This window comes from Heteronotia binoei, chromosome 3 (genome assembly GCF_032191835.1).
Source record: "Heteronotia binoei isolate CCM8104 ecotype False Entrance Well chromosome 3, APGP_CSIRO_Hbin_v1, whole genome shotgun sequence".
NCBI classification, from domain to species: domain Eukaryota; kingdom Metazoa; phylum Chordata; class Lepidosauria; order Squamata; family Gekkonidae; genus Heteronotia; species Heteronotia binoei.
Genome location: NC_083225.1, coordinates 95512258 through 95536417, shown reverse-complemented (window position 1 = coordinate 95536417; position 24160 = coordinate 95512258). Strand labels below are relative to the sequence as shown.

Genomic DNA, 24160 nt, shown 5'->3' with positions numbered 1-24160 from the left:
TATTCTGACTGCCCTTAGCATGTTTTACTAGGAGTCTTCCCTGCCCTGGCTCTGCATCCTTTACACCAGTGGTCACTAAAATGCAATGTTACACTGCATTAAAGTTAATGGACTTGAAAGTGTGTAACTCTGCTTAGGATTGCACAGCCCTCTTGACTAATTTATCTGCTCTTTACTTTGTGTTAGGAAAGTAAGAAAATACACACACACACAAAATATACCTATGCAGTATACACACAAACTTAAAGAATGAGATTAATGAGGAGAAAATCCCATTTCCCCTCAGTTACATGTTGCCTCTATTGGTTCTGAATTCCCTGCCCCCTTCCAAGGGCTTGCTGTCCTGCTCCTCCCTCCCTGCATTGGCCCTTACTCACTCATCTCTTTCTCTCACTGGACACTGGCAGCTTTGATTTTAGAACATCTGAGAATGTTCCAGGTTTGTAGAGCACTGGATGGCCCAAGCTAGCTTGATTTCATCAGATCTTGGAAGCTAGATAGGGTTGGACTTGGTTAGTATTTGGATAAGAGACCACCAAGGAATTCCAGGGTTGCTGCTACCTGTGGAGTTGCCATAAGTCAGGTTTGACTTGTCAGCACTTTACTCACACACAAATGGTATCCAAGACTCTTTGTACCCTTGACTGTTAGGAGCAGTGACAACACAGTGAATGCCTCTTTCTTTCAGGTTCAAGGGAGAGTATGCTAAATGGATAGCCCTCAGAAATGCTTTTGGATGACATTGAGTTTCCTGGGTTTTTTAACAGGTATGTTCCCCTTTGGATTGACAAAAGAAAAGTTGAAAAGCCTTTCATTAAAATCAGCTGCTTGTCATGCTGGGCAAAAGCCTTATTGGACATACCCAATTTCTAAAAACACTTGGTGGGCACCAGAAAAGATGTCAGCTACCACACAGGCTGTCTATTTTGGATAGTGAAAGGAAAGGAAAAGTCCCCTGTGCAAGCACAAGTCGTTTCTGACTCTGGGGTGACGTTGCTTTCATGGTTTTACTGCAGACTTTTTACGGGGTGGTTTGCCATTGCCTTCCCCAGTCATCTATGCTTTCCTCCCTGCAAGATAAGTACTCATTTTACATACCTCAGAAGGATGGAAGACTGAGTCAACCTCGAGTTGGCTACCTGAAAACCCAGCTTCCACCGGGTATTGAACTCAGGTTGTGAGCAGAGCTTAGGACTGCAGTACTGCAGCTTTAACACTCTGAGCCACAGGGCTTTTATTAGATAGTGAGGGGGGGGTATAAATCCATTCTCCTCCTCCTTCTTTTCCTCCTTCTCCTTCTATTCTTCTCATTTTCTCCTCCTCCTCTTATCTCCTCCTCCTTGTCTTCCTCCTTCTTCTTCCAATTACTCAACTGAACACTGAATGATCAGAATGAAATTTGATAACATGTGTTCAGGACACAGTTCTGTGTATCCTCTTTGAAAGCCAGTTCGGTCCTCTTTCCAGTTATTTCCAAAGAAAGTAGGAAACAACAAAACAAAGTTGTGCTGCCTCCTTTGAACAATGAACTATATATTATGAGGGAAATCTGTGATCAGATCATTGCACTATTTTTAAGGAAGGAATCTTCAACCTTTTTGAGCCTTAAAGCACATTTGGAATTCTGACATGGTGTGGTGGGCAAAGCAACAAAATGGCTGCTACAAAATGATCAATTGGAAAACAATCAGAAGTCCAGCTTGGCAAAAGCCCAACTGGCCATACCCAATTTCTAAAACACTTGGTAGGCACCCCTGTTTCAAGGCTTCATAGAAGCTGTGTGTGGTGGTAGAGAGAGAGGGATTGAATCAAAACTTCAAGGTAGGGATATATCACTTTCCCTCAATACTTTTCACTTCCTTGAAATCATTCTCCTTCAAAAGCTACACTCACCATAGTGAAAAAAGGACTATTTGGTTCCCATATGGTTATCTATTTTTCCCCTACATGGCTAATACCAACTTTGGAAGTGAACTTTCAACAGGGGGAATTCTGGGAGGGAAGATTAAACCCTCATTCTCAGAACTGTTAATCCCCTCCAGTTCCTCCCCTTTCCCTAAGTCTGTTTAGCCTTTTAAAGACTGTTGATTCATGATTAGATGTACTGCAGAATGTGTAGTTTGGCTTTGAGATAGCAAATGAAAATTGGTATGTAGGGCACTTTTTGGTATTTCAATAAAAAACCGCAATTCAACACCACACATATACATTTGGATTGGGGTCCCAAGCTAGTTCCCACTAAATGTTCTCCTACCCCTGCCACATGCATTCCTTGCACATGCAAAATTTCCTCCCAGTTCAGGAAGTTTTTTCCCTGTAGTGTCCAAACATTTAGCTGTCCTTTACTCCTCAAAAACAAAGATCTGGATTTAACCTGATAGCCATTTGTGGGGCCACGGGGGAGGGGTAAGAGGCAAGGCAGCCTTTTGCTGCTGGAGAGGGGTGGAGCCAGACCAAGCACAGGAAACAGGGGCCTGCCCAAGCTGCTGGTTATCGGACTGGTGGATAACTAATCCTTCAGCGGGGCCCATAATAAAAACCCATTTAACTTTAAGCATTATGACATCAATTTCTTTGCTCTCTACATGGATGGAGAACAGGTACCCACAAAACCACTGCAGCCGGACTTTGAAGGTGTGAGCGAATACATGCAGCTGGTTCAGGCCGCTGGGAAGCATATGAAAGACAGATCTTTGTTAGTAAACCGTGAGGAGTTTGCACAGGGCTACACGCTATTTGCATTTGATCTTTCCCCAGATCAGGAATGTGCAGACCACTATTTCTTGATTAAAACTGGGAACCTGAGGGCTGAAGTGCGGTTTGCTAGAGCATTGCCTCACACTGTCAACATGATTGTCTATGGTGTTTTTGACAATGTTATAGAGATAAACCACAGGCGAAATGTTTTGTTTGACTATATGTAACATGGACACCCTGCAGCTAACAACTGTGTTATCTACTAACCCTTACACCAAAAAGACTTTCTTGGGAGTGTATCCAAGCAACTGGCTCCCCATACAGAGAGTGGATCAAAGACCAGTGGTGCTAGTTGTAAATACCCACCCACATGACCTCCCTGGAGAACATTGGCTTGCCATATACTTGACAGACGATGGGTGCGGCGAGTTCTTTGATTCATATGGACATGCGCCTAGCAGTGTTTTATTTCCTAAATCCATAGTGAGATTTTTGAGAAAAAATGCCAATGAGACTGCATTCCAACCAAGGCAACTACAGGCATCTGACTCTGTGGTCTGTGGATATCACTGCATATTTTTTCTACAGTTGCGCAGTAAAGGACTTTCTTTTGAGCAGATTCAAGAGCTGTACTATGATGATTTAGCACAGAATGACCGAATGGTGGAGCAATTTGTAAAAAAGAAGGGCATGCCCAGACATGCTCTAAACTTCTTTGTGCAACCCCAGGCATGTATATCATGCAGTGAGTTCCACCACAACAACATTGTATTTCAAGAAAGCGCCCCTTGTGGACTTAAAAGCTACCCTTTTGTCTGTTCATTTTTTAAAAAACTAACCAAACAAAATTTCTTTTAATTAAAAACATTTATTTACATGATTACAAGGTTATCCAGCCAGGGGGCGTGACAGCGTTGTGTTTTTTAGATGCTCTGCGAGGCAGCTGTGGCGTCTCTGGAATGGAGGAGGGGTTCTTTAGATATTCCAAAGCATGGTGATTAGCCATGTTGCCCACAACAGAAGATGGAATGTTTAGTTCAGCCATAGCCTTCATGAAAACATCCCAACCTTTAGGCTGGCAACGGCTAGGCAGATCATGTGTTTGAGTGACTGCCTTCACCACATCCATAAGATGAGACCCCTTTATATTTTCACCTCGATATACAAAGGTTCCATTGCCATCCCAAGAAGAAATAATTTTGTTCTGTTTCATTTTGTTTAACAGTATCTTTGCACGGTTCTTAAGCCTGTCAGGCAAGCTGTCTATTATTTCCTGGGAGACCACATCAGAACTCGTATTGGTTTCTCCAGAGGCTGTCTCTGCCTGAGGCAGAAACAGGTTCAGTTTAGATTTTTCAGTTTCCCCCTGCTTCACGTGAGCTAAAAATGTTTGCAGCAGAGTATCAAATAGGCTTATTTTTTGGAACTCTGTTAAATCTTGCCTTTGAAGAACACCCTTCATTTCAGTATCTAGGGAATGCATTGCATTAGCTCTGATGTTCTCCTCCTTAAAGGGAGGTTGGTTCCTTAATTGTTCCAGCTGGTGGCTAGGAACCAAGTACATTTTTTTGGCATATTCCATCACCTGCTTGTTAAAAAGCCAGTTAAGAGAGGAATAGCAAAGCTTAACAGAGGTCCTATAAAGCCACCAGATTGTTTCACCAGCTGTTTCTTCTTTTTCAGTGGTACTCTCTTGTTACTCAGTTTCTTAATGAAATGTCTCCTTTTCCTCACACCTGCCTTGGTGAAAGAGGGATGTTCCCTTTTAAAGTATTGAGCGCAATTTCTGATGTAGCCGCGACCAGATCATCTGAAGCTGAGCATAGAATGGCTTTCTTTTGTTGGGGGGTAGTCTTGATAAGCAGGTTTAGGAGGGGCAGATTCCTCTTTATACGGCCGGACATGTTGACCCTTTGGAGGATTCGGAGGTGACAGACTGTTTAGCGTGCCGTCTGTTTCCTTTTGTGCTCACTGGAGGCTTGTTTTGTTTTTAAGACATATGTAGCAGGCCACTGGGGCGGGAAAAGCCCCGTTGTTAACCTCAATGAATCTGGCGTGCACGCATTTAAATCCACCAGCAGATACCCATAAGGTTTTTGTGTTGCATCCTCAAAGGCCTCCAGAAAGAATTGGGACTTCCCCGGGTACATTTGGCAGGCCAGAGTGGCAATCTGTAATTTGTCCCTGGGGTTTTTAAACAGAACCATGTATTTTGTATTTAAGCTTATGGTTTTGGTGCTTTTCCCACGAAAGAAAATATTCTGAGTAATAAATATAATGCTCAGATTCCGATGATGCACATATTTGGTGAAGGCTCTCTCAATTTCAGGGTTTTGACAAGCAGAGTCCATCAAATCATCCACTATGATCAGACTTACTTTATTACAGGGGAACAATTGATCATCGTTTAGGGTTTCAGGCACCCCTTCAACAAACTTTACAGAAGTGAATTTACAGAGGATTTCATCATACAGATTCTGCCAACAGCTGTAAAACCACACGACATTATCAGGTGATACAAAAAGTACATGTTGAGCATGGTCCAAAATATTTTTTACAAAGACGCTCTTGCCACAATTGCTAGGCCTTGCCAGTATTGCAGAAAATGGATGTTTCCACCGCACATCCATTTTAAAAGCCGTATGGCAATGTTCTGTAGTTGTCCACAAGGACCCTCTTATCATAAACTACTTTGAGGGTTTTTTAAAGTGGCCCTGTCTCAATAAGCCACTGATTCTTTTTCCTTATTATGGAGGGCTGCTGGACTCTGATCTCTTTAGAGGTCTGCTCGGCACTGTAATCTAAGACCAGGTCCTTCAGAGTATTAAAGTTAATTTTTTTCGCAGTTAGAAACATTGAGGGTGATGCCTTTGGCTTTCATGCACACCTTCCCACCCGACGTTTTGTAGCCATAGGTTTTTGGCCCTGCTGATGTGAACTCTGTGATATGTTCAAATGGTGAGAGTTCCGATGTCAGTTCCCCTAAATAATCCCTGAGAGCCGGAATAAAATCCCCCTCCCTACTTACAAAAATGACTGAATCAGTGTCATGGTAAAGGACACGGTCCTGTAGCCTGTCTAAAATTTCATACAATTCTAAGCGTGCATAGGATGTTGTAAAACATGCAATCAGAACATTCGTGTTGCCAGCTAAGGTAACTGTTTCTTTTGCGTATTTCCAGGACACGCTTGCTGATTCATCGTCAATTATGTCAAACCCTGACACATCATATGCTGGGGAAAAGGCAAATTCTAGAAGCTTGGTAGCATCCCTCACAATGGTAGTGTTTACCAAGTTTGAACACTGTCCAAACTTCCCCCACAATGAATTTAAAAATAATTTGGCAATCTGCCTCTTTGCAGGATTGACCGCTTTGTGTTCAGGACGCAGCTGAATACCCTCTTTCTCTAGGTAATCCTGTATGTATTTGTCCCTTTCCCCCTCATCCTTGCACCAGTTAGGATAGCCAGAAGACTCCTGTTTTTGGCGGAGGTGCAATTTAATGTATTCCAAAAAAACAGGATTTCAGAGCTGTCCTCAAAATGCCAAACCTCGCTAATAGAAATTATCTGGTACCCCTTCTCGAGGGCCTTCATTAGTTCCACTGTGCACCACATGCCTTCTAACACTCTTTCCAGTGAAGAATGCAAACAACGCTCTTGCTGCTTAATTTCTGCACATGTGCGACAGAGGGGGAACAGAAGTTTGCCCCCCAACCTGTAGGGTAATACAGGGAAAAAGAGACCTCGAGGTGGCAACACCTTCAGTTTGACTAGACCAAAATATTCAGATATGGGGGCAAAGTCCTTATAAATAATTTGGGGGTGCCCAATTGGATATTTCTTTGTCTTATTAACAAAACGGTACAGGGTGGTGAAATCATAGTAGTGTATTTTTTCACCAGCCTCAGCCTTGTAATAGAGGCAAATGGCATTTGTTCTGCCCCCAAAGAGAGCATCTCTGGGGAGCAGTGGTGACGGAAATTTCTTCTCACTCAGAAAGCCTCCAAGCTCCCTGTCAGCTGTAACAATTTCCCTCCACTCATGTTCCCATATGGACCTAACAGCATATCCCTGGCTTTTCAAGTAACTTTATTTCGTCAGGGTTCTATAGTGTAAATCGGCAAAGGATGAATCTGTCAGGGGGTTTCTATAGCTGGGGCTGAAGCATGTGGGACAACCATGGAAAAAGCACCCGTTAAATTCAAAGGCTGTCGGCTGCCCCCCAACCATCGCAAAACCATCAAGAAAATAATTTTCTACTTTTAGTTCACCACCTTTCAGGGCGTGCTGTATCTGGAGGTCCTCCTTGTGCTCAATATACATTAGCCACTGTATGGATGGTGTTGAAAAACGCTTTTCTTGCCTGTGGTAATGGTCATGTGGCAGGAGGGCAATTGTACCAGGTTTCAAAAACATGTGCCTATACATTGCCATGCAAACCCCAGTGAGAGTTACGTGATTAAAGGGGTCAATTCCTGACATGGATATAATTTCCTCCCTGTACAAGAGACAAGCTTTTCTCAGGATTTTAACATCCTGCTGACAATAATAGGCCAGATCTTTTTGTAGGTTAAATTCATTGCTTTTGTTCTCTGTGTACCAGGAAAGAAACTCTGCTTTCTCATCCTTCATCATGTTATCAACCCCGTAATCCGCCATCTTAGGCATCAGCCCAACATACCCCCAATTAGCAGCTGTGTTAAAGTAATGGGGGAAGAACCCCTTACAACCCGAGAAGCCCATGGCCTGTGGCAATTTGGCTAGCTTCATTGGCAAGAAGTTTAAGCTATCCAGAAATCTGATGTTTAGCTTCTTAACCGTGACGCACATGACCTTCCCCCCCTTGCGTAAGCAGGTCGACTTCCATCTTTTCTGCTAATAATTACCTAATGATAAAGTAATTATCATACCCCTTCGCATTATGAGCTAGGAAGCTATAATTCTTGAATTTCTTGTTTATGAATTTTTTAACAAAGCTTGTCACACAGCCCTCTCCTTTGAATTCCCAGGTATCACTTTCCTTTAGCGCCATTGCATAGATATAATTTGGAATATGTATGCCAGTCTCTTGCATACATTCGAAATCATAAAAAATATAATTGTTGCCAATTTCAACCTTTTCAAGAGGAGGCATGAAACAGCGGTGGCTGTTTATATCCTCAACAGGCTCTTTGCATTGCTTACACCAGCGAACACGGCATGTGTGCTTTTTTGGAGCATAGGACTGGCATGATTTACAATATATTTTTGTTTTACAGATATCTGTCAGATCCCTGTGTTTTTCAAGACAGATCCGGTATTTACAATAAACTTTGCAGTTATTGCATTGTATTTCATGCTGAGGCCTACATTTGGGGTCCAAGCACATGCGACAGCTGTATTTACACATATGTGAATGGCTATAAACATTACCACACACCTGACAATAATTTTTCTGGCCATAAAACCCTTTCAAATTAATTATTCTGTAATAATGATTCTCATGATTCAAAACAAAATGGGTCCTCTGGTATACAGGAGGCCCTGTTCTAAAAATTTCCCAACCTTTACCACCATTCAATACCACTCCTATATTTACCTTTAAATGTTTTTCAAAGGTGGCAACATCTGATAGTAATATCTCCTGCTCATCTGAAAACCCTAGCTCTCTGTACAACAGCTGTGCCCTTTCCGTTAATTCAGAGATGGTCACTAATTTCTCTGACATGACACCAATGAGACTTATCCCAAAGCAAAGAATACGGTTCCCATGATCAGGATTTAGTAAATGCTGCCGCTTCTTTTTGATAACTTCGCTATAGAGGACGGTACTGATGACCCTCTTACCCCTTACTCCCCTGTTCCTTATCACCGTCATAATTAAGTGCAGGGTTCCATGAAGATGAATTTCGGCATTACTCTGCATGAGGTTTGACATCTGATTTATAAATTCATCAGCAGGAAAGCCACCTGCTGGCCTCCTTACAGAATGCAGGGGATTGCTTAGTCCTGCCCCATCGATATGGAGCTGCACTAAATCACCATCCTGGACTCTGGCTCTCATATAATTAAGAAGCCCCTGAATAGCTTCACGTATTGCCTCTTGTATGAGGACGGGGTGGCTTAACGGTTCTAAATTTATAAACCTGAAGGCCTTTGAATACTGATCCATTGGCAAGTTTGCAAGATGTCATTCCCACTCTCCAACTTTTTCTAGGTAAACCTTTGGTGTGCCGGGGTTAGAGGATTGCTTTTGTGGGGGCGACAAGGGACCTTGTTCAGCAGCAGCATTGTTATTTGGCAAAATGGAGGTGGTAGCTTGCTCTGGGGTGAGAGAGGCACCGTGAACTGAATCACCATTTGTACACTCAGAGTCTGGGACTGCATTGCTATTTGGCAAAATGGAGGTGGTAGCAGGCTCTGGGCTGAGAGGGGCACCGTGAACTGAATTACCATTTGTACGCTCAGAGGCCCTGACTCTGCTAAGAAACTTTAAAAGAGAGTCACTTCTTTTTTGTCTAGATTTAAACTTTTTTGCATTCTTGAGGCGCTTTTGAAGGATTCTTTGCCAGACCTTTCTCAGTTTCAAATGTTTGCTTTTCCTTTTGTGCGTGTGACCATGCCCCCTGACCTGCCCCCCGCCTATCTGCAGGGCTCCCCCATTTGGACATACAGTAGAACTTTGTAAAATTCTTTCACAGTCTTTCCAGAAACCAACAAGGCAGTCTTTTAAAGCAGCATTTAAGGGCTTGTAAAAGCCAACTAGCCCCAAAGTTAAGTATTTGCACAGCAGCTGTTGTAATGCCAAGCAATTTCAACAAACTTCCACATATCTCGTTAAAAGGAGCATCTGCAGTGATATTAATGCGGGGCTGACAGCCTCTAACCCTGCTCGCGCCCCTTTCCCTGCTTTTACACGCCAAATCAGTTTGTAAAATATTTTCAGAAGTTTCCCAGAAAGCCATAAGGCTGCCTTTAAAAGCAGCAATGAAGACATCTACACCCAATGATTGCAAACTGTTTGCAAGGGCAGCAAATTCTTGCAAGTCAGCTGTTGTAGTTGCCATCAGTTTTAGCATGCTCCCACACATGCCCGTAAAAGATGTATCAGTATTAGAATTGCCAATTTTCTGTTTCTTACAGTTTGGCTCAAAAGCACAGTCTGTTTGGGGTGCATGTTTTCTTTTCACTTTACCACGTCTTTTCGGCTGGGGCAGGGTGGAAGTCTGCAGCTTGGCTTCCTGTGATAGGCCACGTACAGACCTCAACGGGGTGGAGCGCCTTGTGCTCTGAGGAAATCTCTTGTTTGTGGCATCTTTAGGAGAAAAAAGATTCAATGAAGATAAAATGCAAAATCTCAGCAAAAATATAGTGTGTATGTATGTATGTATATATATATATATATATATATATATAGAGAGAGAGAGAGAGAGAGAGAGAGAGAGAGAGAGAGAGAGAGAGAGAGAGAGAGAGAGAGAGAGAGAGAGAGAGAGAGAGAGAGAGAGAGAGAGAGAGAGAGAGAGAGAGAGAGAGAGAGAGAGAGAGAGAGAGAGAAACACACACACACCTTGCAGGGTTCCTTTGTGTTTCATAGCACCCCCTAGTGTTTGCTGGTCTGGTTTGTTTTGCTTAGAGCCCACATCAGATCTGTGCCTTTTCTCATCTACAGTGGTTAGGCACAACGTTACAATTCATTTCCCCAACCATATAAAAACTAAACATTAAGCGTGCTTTTTAAAATCATAATCCAGAACAGTGAATCAAAAATTTAAACTTTACCAGACAGTGATTTCAAGTGTACCTTGGTTTCCAACAGGGATAAGGGAGGAGATAAATTTTCCTTAGAAGGACCAACATCATCTTTGTCAGGGGCATGTTGGCCTAATGAAAAAAAACATTAGCTTTTTCAAACTGGTTTTTTTAAAAAAAGGAGAAAGCCCTTAAATTCGTTCATCCTCCAACCTCACACGCAAAGGGCAAATCAAATATTTATCACCTGGTATTTTTGAGCGTATCATTTTCCACCACTGTTCACAGCCATGTGGCCTCTTCTGGCCTGTATATTAAAATGCCAAAAATATGAAATATAATGCAGCCAGCCCATTTTTAAATTATCACCCACCACACACACACACCCCTCTTAAAAACAACAAACTTATTTTAAAACTGAGAGGAATGCAAAATATACCTTTTTTTTTTGAAGATTTATCTTCTGCCATTTTTTGTTCTTTTTAAAACCTAAGATTTACAAAAAATCTTGCAGCCAGCCCATTTTTAAATTATCACCCACCACACACACCCCTCTTAAAAACAACAAACTTATTTTAAAACTGAGAGGAATGCAAAATATAGCTTTGTTTTTTGAAGATTTATCTTCTGCCATTTTTTGTTCTTTTTAAAACCTAAGATTTACAAAAAATATTGAAAAGGACTGATCACAAATAAGCCTTTTAAAGCATTACATTATCAACCCCATTTTATGAAGCTTAAGACAAACATCTCAAGGTAAAAAAGTCCCCCTTTAGTGCCTCTCTGAGCTAGAAAAGGATGTTCCTGGCCCCTTTTAAATAGATCAACCAGGAAAAAACTGAAACAGGCCATACTATTCCCCCCCCCCCCCCTTCTCATTAAGCATGCTTGGGCAAACAAGCCATAAACTTTTGCTTTTATGGCAGTAAAAGGGGTTGAAACAGACAAAATTTAAAAGCAGTATTAATTTCTAATCACATATTGAAATTAGAGCAATGCCTTACCTGCAGCCTTGAGGTAAAAGATGTCTTCTCCCCTTCTTCCCTGGGCAAAAAGGAAGTGACCCACCCCTAATCAAGACCACTATTTTGTGTGAAGGAGCGCTGTGATTGGTTCTCCTAGCCATGTGACTTGCTGATCCAATAGAGATTGTCCATGACTTGCTTAGACCAGATTCCAGCCATGCAGCTGGAAATCCCCCCCTCCTTTCTCCTTTTATATATATATATAAAAATAATAATAGTCTTTCCCTCCCCAGGATTTCTTTAAAAACAGTAGCCAGTAAAAGGGGGGGGGGGGTTAAATGCTGCTAGATTTATTCAGAGTACAGCTTCCTTTCTCTCCCTTGCAACCCCCCCCCAAAAAAAACCTTTTTAAAAAAACAGTAGCCCAGTAAATGGGGGGGGGGGGGTTAACCATCCTAGGAATTTTTAAAATGCTGCCAGATTTAATCAGTGTGCAGCACCCTCCTTCCCACCAGGCCTTTATTTCATGGGGGCATGACTGTGCATCTGATAATATGGGACAAGTCCAGACATGTAATGACAGAGCTGGTTTTCTTTTAAAAAGGTTCCTTTTTATTTTACAGACAGCGACAAATGGAATTGCAGTCTATTTACAGGTTTTATTTCAAAACAGACATTAAAAAGCAGCTGCAATATCTTTTATTTATGTAACAGAAACGCCATTTTATTTTTTCTGGCGCATAAAAAATGAACGAAAATGCAAATCTTTGATATAACCTTCAACATATTTAACCATTGCACTGTCAGAGTTTTTCAAAATTGTTTCAAGTGTTTTACGAGAATTTGGCGACTCCCCGACTCTATTTAATAAATCAAATATTTGGTCCATATTCTCTTGCGTGAAGTGCAGACATTTCAGTGAATAGGCAACTGAGGTCACAACTTGCATTATTGAATGTATTGACATTTCATCTATAACAAATTTAACCTTGCGGTCTACCAATTGTTCAGACCACGATAGACATACATGAGATCTCTGCCCGGGCGATTGAAGCTGGCATCCTTCACAAAAATCATATAAAAATTAATTGATACAATGCATTGTTATTGAATAGACAGCAGCACGAACTAATGCTGAGATTGCTGATTTCCGTTTTTGGAGTGGCATACAGTCAGAATCTTCAAAAACCTCCATGTTTAAAAGCTTTCTCATGGCAATGACTCGTTCCCTGGGCGTCATGCCAAATTGAATTTTTGGCTGCTCCTGTTAAAAAGACAGCATTTATTTTAGTTTTACAAGCCTTGACAAGCCCCCACACCCGCCACACAACACTAAGCAACTGGGGTCCATACCTGCGTGGAGATTTTTGCCTCTGAAGGAATATTCTCCTCTGGGGCTTCAGCCAATTTTAAATCTGGAATTTGTGGCCCCATGCAGGCAGAATGCTAGAAAATTAAAAGCAGATTTTTTTCAGTTAAAAGCACTATGCAAAGCCTGTTTTTCCAATAACCTTTTCTATTTCCCCCCCCACCCCCACCCCTTTTCCCCTTTCCCAAATTACCTGTGCCATAGAGTTCTCACCTGGAATCAGCTCTTGGGAATCAGGAATCTTTTGAAAAACCTGGGTGCTGTAGGGAATAAGTTCCTGAGTGTCTGGGAAATCTTCCAGGAGGACTTGCAAAATTTGGGAAATGCCATTTTTAGATAGCATGTCAGCTGTTGTCTCCCCGCTGTCCATACTAACGCGTGTCTCTTCGTCAAAAACAGGCCCCGGGAAATGGAGCTTTGTAGGAACAAATTCTTCATCCTCAGAACTGCTCACATATCTCCTTTTAAAATTTTGTCTCACCAATGGCGGCGGGCTGGAAAGTACCTTGGACCTGGCCGGAGTTTCCATGTTCTCAGCAAGAGCCTGCGCACATGTGTTCAAGAGCAAATGGCTTCTTTCCTAAAATAACCTGGTGAGGGTGGGCTGGGTGGGGGTGGGCCCCATTTGCTATTGGCCAGGGGTGACTGGGCGTGTTGTTAGAGGGGTCATACGGCCCTTCTCAGGCCTTCTCAGTGGCGGCCCCCAATTTCCGGGGTGGGGTGCCACAGGCGGAAGTTCAATGACGCTGCAGTGGGTGGCCCTGGAGAAGGGGGCAGGGGAGGGGGCTACACATGTGGTTTCCGGCCTGCTCAATTAATATGCAGGGTTGCTAGGTCACAGCGGGGTGGACGTAGACGCTGATTGGCCTGGCCACGCCACGTGGTGTGCGTCAGTAAGGTCATTTCCTGGAGAAGGTGCTTAATTAATTAAATATGCGGGGTTGCTAGGTTACGGCGGGGTGGACGTAGACGCTGATTGGCCTGGCCACGTCACGTGGTGGTGGTGAGGGGCATGACCTGGGTGACGTCATTGGGGTCATGACCCTGATGACGCAGTTTCCGGTGACGTCAGTGGAAGTGACGTTGCTGGCCACGCCCCCTTCATTAAAAATTCAAGGGTGTCCACAGCTTCCGGTGACGTCACCGGAAGTGACGCCCCCTTCATTAAATATGCATGGGTTGGCCATATACTACTCCTATGGCCTTGGCTATAGCTGTAGGAGCATTGGCAGGAGCTGGCTGAGGCTTGGCTCTTGTGGCGGTATCAGCATGGGGCTGGATCCATTCTCTGGAAAATCAGCCTGCATGCCCACTTCCAGAGTATGGGGATCCTCTTAAGGGATCTTGGTGTGAGGGGTGACTGAGGTGCCCAGCCCAGAGGCATGTAAACTGGAGGATTACCCTCACGCTCAGGTGGCAAGGAAGACCACCCCTGGGCTTCCACCCTAGTGGAATCCCTAACCTGCCATCCCAAGGTGACCAGCAGAGCATCGACTGGCAGGCGGGTCAGTCGATGAGTGGGATCCTTACCCCATGCTGTGCCAAGGCTTATTATAGCTGTAACCAATCAACGTTGTGGCCAATTTTATTCCACTTTTTCTGAAAATGGTGTGGTTGTGTGTTATTTCAGTTGAAACTGTAAACTAAACTAGAATGTGTTAGTAGGGAGGAATTTTGCCTGGGGTGCCTGCCTTGGCCCCTCCCCTTGATGCTGGAGCCACAAATACTTTCTGGTATCTATACAATAACTATGTAAGACATTCTACAGCATTATGTAACTGTAGTTTCTGAATGACACACACACACCCCTTCAGATTTCCCCCAACTCAGAGGGAATATTAGGGCAGTAGCCCCTTGGGATAACAGTTCATAGACTCAACTCAGCAGGAGTCTCTGAAATTCAGGAAATTGTATTTAGCATACACACTCACCACCATTTCTGCTCACTGTGTAGATGGTGGCATGTTTTTCATTCAACGTAATTTCTCTAAGAACATTTTTTAAAAATTGCTGTATCATGCCAATGGTCCAGCATCCCATTGCCATACTGTGGCTAGGGTTGCCAGGTCCAACTCAAGAAATATGTGGTGGACCCAGGAGACTTTGGGGGTGAAACCATGAGCAAGGTTGTGACAAGCACAGTTGAACGCTGAAGTGAGTTCTAGCCATCACAATTAAAGGGACTGCACACCTTTTAAATGCCTTCCCTCCATAATAATAATAATAATAATAATAATAATAATAATAATAATAATAATAATAATAATAATAATAATAATAATAATAATAATAATAATAATTTGGATTTATATTCCACCCTGTACTCTGAATCTCAGAGTCTCAGAGCAGTTTACAATCTCCTTTACCTCCCCCTCCAACAGACACCCTGTGAGGTAGGTGGGGCTAAGAAAACTCTTACAGCAGCTATCCTTTCAAGGACGACTCCTACGAAAGCTATGGCTGACCCAAGGCCATTCCAGCAGGTGCAAGTGGGGAATCAAACCCAGTTGTCCCAGATACGAGCCTGCACACTTAACCATTACCCCAAACTGGTTCTAAATGAAGGATAGAGGCATCTTCTTTTGGGGCTCACAGAACTGGACCCCCTGGTCCAATCTTTTTGAAATTTGGGTGATGTTTTGAGGAAAGGCACAGGATGCTATGCTGAAACTTTGGTGCCTCTACCTCAAAAAACAGCCCGCCCCCCGAGCCCAAGATACCTGTGGATCAATTATCCATTATACCCCATGGGAATCAGTTTCCATAGGGTATAAAGGAGTGTCCAGCAGACATTTCCCTCCCCACCCCCTCCATTTTCTGATGACCTGGAAGCAGGAGGAGGGCCTTCAAACTGGGGTATTCTCTGTCCCCAGTTGGGGACTGGCAACCCTAACCGTGGCCAATCAGTTGCCCTGGGCGGCCAAGAAACAGTGCATAGAGACCAAAGCCTTCCCTGATGCTGCTGTCTAGTATTAGTGTTCAAAGATTTGCTTCCTCTATAGATGGAGGCTCCATGTAGTCACTGTGACTAGCAGATCCTCTCATCCTTGAATCTGCCTACTTCCCCTTTAAAGCCACCTACCTATACATGGCTACCATTACATTCACAGGCAATGAATTCCACAATTTGATTATTCACTGAGTAAATAAGTGTTTCCTTTTGTCTGCCAAACCTTTGCCCATCAACTTCATTGAGTGTCTCTGAGTTCTAATATTATGAGAGAGAGAGAGTTAGTTCTCTTTACTTACCTTCTCTATCCTCTGCATAGGGTTACCAAGTCCAATTCAAGAAATACCTGGGGACTTTGGGGGTGGAGCCAGGAGACTTTGGGAGTGGAGCCAGGAGACATTGAGGGTGGATCCAGGAGCAAGGTTGTGACAAGCATAATTGAACTCCAAAAGGAGTTCTGGCCATCACATTTAAATGCTTTCACACCTTTTAAATGCTTTCCATCCACTGGAAATAATGAAGGACAGGGGCACCTTTTGGGGGGGAGGTTCATAGAATTGGACCCCCTGGTCCAATCTTTTTGAAACTTGGAGGGTGTTTTGAGGAGAGATACTGGATTGCTATGCTGAAAATTTGGCACCTCTACCTTAAAAAACAGCTCCCCCAGATCAATTCTCCATTATAGCATATGGGAATTAGTTTCCATAGGAAATAATGGAGTGCCCAGCAAACATTTCCCTTCCCCCCAACCCCAGTTTCTGATGACCCTGAAGCGGGGGAAGGGCCTCCTAACTGGAGGATCCTCTGCCCCCACCTGGGGATTTAAATACAAAGAGAGAAGTCACTAGAACAATGTATAAAAAACAACCTGAAGGTTATAGTGACAAATTTACTAAACCTTGTGCAAAACAATGAAAAATTTATAATAGCATCATATTACTAAAATACATAATTCATAAATACATCATCATCAGAGTTCCAATGTACAGGAGTCCGACTAATTATCCTGCTTTGAAGTATTCTTCCAGCAAAGGTGCACTCTACATTCATTCCATAATAGGATTGTAAAAGTAAGTATTTTCAAAACAATTATAATAACATATCATTATCACTTACAAACGTCCATGAAAAATATGTTCTTATAATGTTTTTATGTTTTTAATATCTTCTTCACTCTGTTGGCCAAAATCAACGCATAAATTTTATAATCTACGTTTAACAGCGAGATCGGCCGATAGTTTCTAATCTGGTCTAAGTCAGTTATGGTTTTTGGGATTAAGACTACATTGGCCCCATTCCAAGAGTCTGGAGTCTTACATACACTCCAGACTTCATCAATAAGAAGTTTAAAATGTGTTATCAGGGTCTCTTTCAGCATTATATAATATTCAGCGGGGAAGCCATCCGGTCCCGCTGCTTTATGTTTCTTGAGTTTAGACCAAGCTTCTTCTAATTCTAACATCGTGGGAGAATGGCCCAAAATTTCTTTCTGATCCTTAGTTAGTCTTTGTGTTACCTTTTGTTTAAGATACCTATCTTGTGCGTCCCCGTCGATATCACTGCCTCTATATAGCTGAGTATAGAAATCACAGACTATACGTTTCATCTCTGCTAGAGATGTTTTTTGATTACCTTCTTTATCCTTCAGGGTATTTATTATTTTCCTCTCTCTCTCTTTTCTGACTTTGTAGGCTAACCATCTCCCTGGCTTATTCGCATTTTCAAAAAACTGTTGTTTGGCGTGTCTGACCTTTTTCTGCATCTCTGCCAAAAATATTAGGTGGACCTTATGTTGCAACATCTTTAATTCTGATTTCATTTCTTGTAAGGTCGGTTTCTCTTTTAGCTGTCTTTCTTTTATCTTTATTTTTTCTGTTAAATCTGTTAGGGTTCTATTTTCCTCCCGACTCTTAAAAGCATTGTAGCTGATAGCTATACCTCTCATGTATGCTTTACTCGTTTCCCATAAGGTTGTATAAGAAATGTCTTCCTGTGTATGTAATTGAAAAAAGGCCTTCAACTCTTTTCTGGCATGTTTAATAAATTCTTTATCCTCTAACAGTTTTGGATTCATTCTCCACCCTGGACTTCTCTTAACATCTCTCATTGCCATGATAATGGGATTATGGTCAGCAATTGTGTTGGGGAGGATTTCTACTTCCTCAATTAATTTCGTTAAGTTTACTGAGATCCACATCATGTCTATACGAGACCATGAGTTGTGTCTACAGGAAAAGAAAGTAAAATCATTTTTGTCCGGATTTAGAGTTCGCCAAATGTCTACTAAAGTAAATTCTTCTACCAGCCTAAAAAAGACCTCCGGTAGGGTATTACTTCCGGATCTTCTAGAGCTTCTATCTAGCTTTGGGCATGAAACCGCGTTAAAATCACCCAACAGACATATCCTATCATAATCTTGAGTTCTGTTTTCCCTATAAAGATCCTTATAAAACTTGTTCTGTTTGTCGTTTGGTGCATATATATTAACCAATAAGATTTTCAAAGATTCTTTAACGATTTCTATCCCCTGAAATCTTGCATCTTCCGATTGAAAAACCATTCTGGCTTGCAAGTTCCCTCTAACATAAGTAACTAATCCTCTTTTTTTCTTTTGTGCTTCAGAGGTTATAAATGCCCTACCTAGTTTTTCATTCCGTAATAGCCATTCATCTCTCTTTCTCAAATGTGTCTCCTGCAAACATATAATATCTGAATTTATTTTCTTTAATTGCAAAAATGTACGTCTTCTTTTGTTTGGGGAATTCAAACCATTAACATTCAACGAAATAAATTTTAACTTGTTCATTCTTATTTGAGGAAGGAAAGAAAGGAAAAGAAAGAACCGGCTTTTTATTCACCTGGAAAGTTTTTCTTTTTTCTCTGCGCCCTGGTTTCTCTCTGAGACCTTTCCTCTCCCTGTACTTCCCCCTCCTCTCTTTCGCTTGAGGAGGCCGGATCATCCGGTTCTCCCATGCCACTTGAATCAGTCTTGTCCTGTTTTTCCCTGAATTTGCCTCTCTCTCCTTTCCATACCCAAGATTTAGCTTGGTTTATCAAAAAATCTTCCGCCTTCTCATAAGAATCTATCTTGTATCTTGTTCCCCTATGTGTAAACAGCAGCCCCTCTGGGAACAGCCATCTATACATGATCCCTTGATTTTGTAACATTGCCACTAAATTCGCATATGGTTTCCTTTTATACCTTATTGCCCAAGGGATCTCTCTCATCACTTTGATCCTAGTTCCTTTAACCATGAGTGGAACCTCCCTTATTTCTCTCCAAATTTTTTCTTTAATACATCTTCTCACAAACTTTACATGGACTTCCCTCGGAAGATCGTTTTTCCTTGCATACTGTGATCCCACTCTTATTATATAATCAATTTCTTTTTCTATCTCCTCCTGGTCTTTCCTTATAATGTTTGTAAGTGCCTCTGTTACCATCTCCATTAAATTCTCACCTTTGTCCTCAGGGATATTAACTAATCTGAGTATGTAATCTGCTTGACCCTGTTCCAATTTGGCCGTTTTAATATCTTGTTCTTCTTGTTTGCTTGCAATTTCTCCTATCCTTAGGTCGGTTTGTTTGAACTTCCCTTCTATTGACTTTGTAATTTTGACCACTTCAGCAATATCCTTCTTGGTATCCTTGCACTTATCATCTAAAGCTTCTATTTTGTTAGCAAGACTCTCTATCTGATTGCTTAATACAAGTTGAGTCTGCTTCAAATTCTCAAGATAAAATTGTTGCATTTCTTTGAGGGCTTCCTGAGAGATTGACGCCCCTACTGATTTGGGTTGGCCAGGTGAGAACTTAGCTTTAGCCTGCTGAGACATTTTAAACAATTCTACAAAGCTCTACAAAAACTACGGCTGGTATTATAAATCAGCGTTCTGGCCACCGCCTCCACCTCCACCCCTACCTACATTGAAAGCAAAAATACAAAGTCTGCAAAGTCTGCAAAGTCTACAAAAGAAAGAAAAAAAAATACAAATCTGCAGAGAAAGAGAGAGGCTCTCCCACTTCACCTCCCACTCCCCTTTCACTCCCCACTTCCCTCTTCACCTCCCCCAACCAAAGTTCTTCTGATAAGAAAAAAAGGAAAGGAGAAAACTATATAGTTAAAACGGAAAGAAGGGGAGGGGGGAGAGGGGATAAATATTGAAAAACCAAGTCCAAGTTCGTTTCAAAGCCGTTTGAATCTCTGTAGCTCAGCCTTTTCTAATGAGTAATATCTTCCAAGATTCTTGCAACAAGTCCCAGCTCAAATTCTATAAAGTTTACAAATCACCAAATCGCTCCCTTCCTCTCCGTCTCTCCCTCAGTCCAAAACTCTCTTCATCTCCAGTTTCGCTCTGTCCTTTTTAAACTCAAAAAAAATAGCTTGAAAAAGGTAACAATAAGGTCCAGATAGTGAAGACTGGGTATTAAGAAGTCCACCAGTCGGGAAGCCCGCCAACCGAAGGGATAAGGGAAAAAGAAAAACACAACTTGAGTTTCTACCGTCCCTTCTAGCGCCAACGCCTCTGGCTCCTTCTTCTCCCTCACGCCGCCGCCATTTTCGGATCCACCGCAAAGAAAAGACAGACTAGAGCCTTCCTCCTCTGCCGTCCGGGTTAATTTGATCCAGGGAAGTCTTCCTCAGCAAAAACGTAGTGAGACCGCCAAGCAGACCGAGTCCAAGTTGGAAAACCTCTTTATTTCCTAGAACCGCCTTCCAAACAGAGCCCTCCTCATACCGGCGGTCGGAGCTGAGTCGCCTTAGCGGCGCCTCTCGGCTTCGGGACAGGAAAAGAGGGCGTAGTGCTTGGGGAGCCAAAAGACCCCTTCCAGCACTTCCCTCAGCCCCCTCGGTGCACTGCCTCCAACGACAGGAGGTGTGTGCGGGCACACAAGCCCCCCTAGAAGCCGAGGTTCGGCGCGTCTCAACGGAGCTCACCGCACAACGCAGCCGCCTCGCCCCGCCATTGACCGGAAGCATTAATACATGAGGATCAGGCAGGTTTTCTACCAAAGAGACATTTGAGAACCAATATAAGAATTGTATCAAACATTTTAGAATATTATGAGGTTCATAGGGAAAAGGAAATGCTATTGTTTTTTATCGATGCCGAAAAAGCATTCGATAATCTTAATTGGGGGTTTATGTTTCGTTTATTAGAAATAATGGACTTTGAGGAACAGTTTACCAAAAATATTCAGGCTATCTACAAAGATCAAACGGCAAAGATAATAATAAATGGAAGTCTGACCGAGGAGATAATAATACATAAGGGGACGAGACAGGGCTGTCCGCTCTCACCGTTACTTTTTATTCTGTCCTTGGAGGTCTTAAACTCTTCTATAAGAGCTAATGATAAAATCTCAGGATTGAATGTCAAAGGGGAATCCTATAAAGTCTTATCATACGCAGATGACATGGCCCTGATTCTACAAAATAATAAGGTGACTATAGACGAAACGCTAAAAGAATTGGCGGAATATGGGTCTGTGGCAGGATTAAGAATAAACAAACAGAAATCCAAAATACTCACCAAAAATATGTCACCACAAAGGATAAAGGAATTGGAGACAAAAACAGGGTTTAGTAATCACCCAAAAGTTAGATACTTGGGCATAGAATTCACAGGCAGATGTAGTAATCTCTATGAAAATAACTGTGGACCACTGTTAAAAGAGATTGAATCCCTATTAAAAAAATGGGCAAATTTAAAGATCTCTTTTATGGGTAGAGTTGCACTTGTCAAGATGACCATTTTACCTAAAGTCATGTTTTTGTTTCAAACAATCAATTTTGTGATAAAGAAACCCTTTTTTGATAAGTTGGACCAATTAATTAAAAAATTTATATGGCTAGGAAAAAAACCTAGAGTGAAATGGAAATTATTGAAAGATAGAAAGGAAAATGGTGGCTTAGGACTCCCGGATTGGGAATCATATCACATTGCCTGTGTTATGCTTTGGTTAAAAGAGTGGATCTTATTGGAGAACAACAGAATTTTAGCTCTTGAGGGTTTCAATCTTCACGCAGGGTGGCATGCGAACCTTTGGTATGTTTCCAAGGGACAGAACTATTTTAAGAACCAGTTAATACGTAAAACTATTCTAGAGACCTGGTTAAAGGTAAAAAGAAAAGTTTATGTTAAAACCCCGAGATGGTTATCCCCCGAAGAAGCTTCAATTCTACCTCAATTATGGCATCTTAATAGAAAGGCTAGATATTCAGATATATTAGACGAGAAAGATAATCTTAGAACGAATGAAGATCTTGAATCCAGAGGGGTAAAGTTCGATTGGTGGACGAGGAATCAAATAGTTGCAAAATATAACATGGACAAGCCTAAGGGCTTCACTAAAGATAATTTTGACTTTGACAAGATATTAGTTAAAGAGGATGAAAAAGTAATTAAAAAAGTTTATAACTATTTGATGCAAATTAAGCTAGAAGATGAGGTGGTAAAGGAACCAATGATAAAGTGGGCGCAAAACCTGCAGAAGACTGTAGATTTAGAAGAATGGGATTCCTACTGGAGGCTAAATTATAAATACATTAAACCAATAAATCTCAGAGAAAATTCTTTTAAAATCTTTCACAGATGGTACATTACTCCTCTACAACTCTCCAAAATAGATAAATCCATCTCACCAAAGTGCTGGAAATGCGGCTCGGCAATAGGCTCCTTTTTCCACATCTGGTGGAATTGTAAAGCCACAAATAAATTCTGGATAATGGTTTACGAGCTCTTAAAGGCAATATTACAAATTGACATCCAATTTAAACCAGAACTGATGTTATTATCTTTCGTTAGAAAAGTAATCCCCAAAGAAGATATTCAGGTGACGATGTATATTCTTACATCTGCAAGGACAATTTTCGCCAGATATTGGCGACAAGAGAAGTGCCCCAAAATAGAGGAGGTGGTGGATAAGATTTTTAATGCAGCAGAAATGGATATACTTTCGAGTTTGTTGAAAGGGGACTCTGAATCAGAGGCCAAAATGAAGTGGGAGAAATTTTATAGATGGTATGAGGGAAACAGGCAAGAATCTGTGTTAGTAAATTAAATGTTTGACAAATTCCTTATTATTAATGTTAAATTATATACAATTTGGTTTCTTGTATGAAATATTTAGAATGAGAACTTTGTGAGTTTGGTTAAAATTGCCAATTGCGGATATAAAACTACAGATGACCCTTCTCAAGGACGACTATGACTAATAATCACAGCAGTATATATTATTGCCTTTTTTTTCTTTTTTTTTTTTCTCTTTTCCGTTCGCTTGTAAGATTACAAATGTTGTAACTCTTTGTATGCTGTTTTTCGATTGAATAAAACATTAAAAAACCAAAAAAAAAAAAAAAGAAAAAAAAAAAAAGAAAAATATGTTCTTACTTACTTATACAACTCCCACAAGATTTACAATATTCCTTTGGAAGGTAACCTCACACTCTTCCTCCACCCTCTTTCAGCTCGCTTTTAAGATAGAACCCGGCTGAATTGACTTCTAGCCATCTTATACATGTTGTGAATTGTAGCACCTTAATTAATTAGGTGACGTAATTAGAGGACTTACTACGCTGCCGCAAGGCAGGTTAAATTCTACTGAATTGGAAATAGGCTGCGAGGCTTTTGCGAAATTTTTTGCGGATAAAGTCGCATCACTCCGCCCCGACCCCCCTGCCAGTTTGGAGACAGTTAGCGAACCTGAGGCCCCGAGCCTGTCCTCGGATTATATACTGGATGGCTTTGACCCCCTCAGTCTGGAGGAAGTTGACAGGATTCTTGTATCTGCTCACCCAACAACTTGTAAATTAGACCCATGCCCTTCCTGGCTTATTAAATCTTGCCAGGGGGACCTTAGATATCCCGTGCGGGATATCATAAATAGATCCCTAACGGAAGGGCACTTTCCAACGCCACTTAAAGAGGCTGTGGTCCGACCCCTCTTAAAAAAGCCATCTTTAGATCCGGCCCAATTGACACACTATCGGCCGGTTTCGAATTTGCCCTTTCTGGGTAAACTTATTGAGAGGGCAGTGGCGAAGCAGTTACAGACCTTCCTGGATGACACTTCCGTCCTCGACCCATTTCAGTCCGGCTTTCGCCCGGGACACGGGACGGAGACAGTGTTGGTTGCCTTAGTGGATGACCTTCAACGGCATCTGGATCGGGGTGGCTCTGCGGTGCTGATGTTGTTAGACCTGTCGGCGGCGTTCGACACGGTCGACCATCGGCTACTGACGTGCCGCCTCGCCGACGCAGGGATTCAGAGGTTGGCCTTACAGTGGCTTTCCTCTTTCCTGGAAGGTCGGGGACAAAGGGTCGCAATTGGGGGGGAGCTGTCTCGGAGGCGCTCACTTGATTGTGGCGTGCCCCAAGGGGCGGTTCTCTCCCCGATGTTATTTAACATCTACATGCGGCCTCTTGCCCAGATTGCCCGAAGGT

At 42.1% G+C, this 24160-nt stretch overlaps 1 protein-coding gene across 2 annotated transcripts in view; it reads left to right on the top strand.

Annotated features, from left to right (window-relative positions):
• The window catches only part of IGSF5 (immunoglobulin superfamily member 5), a 106111-nt gene that overhangs the window by 1685 nt on the left and 80266 nt on the right, over positions 1 to 24160 (top strand). For both annotated transcript variants that reach the window (XM_060235130.1, XM_060235128.1), the window contains exon 2: positions 689 to 767. In XM_060235130.1, coding sequence (XP_060091113.1) covers positions 710 to 767 — 58 coding nt within the window. In that variant the 5' untranslated portion in view covers positions 689 to 709. The remainder of the gene's footprint in view (positions 1 to 688; positions 768 to 24160) is intronic.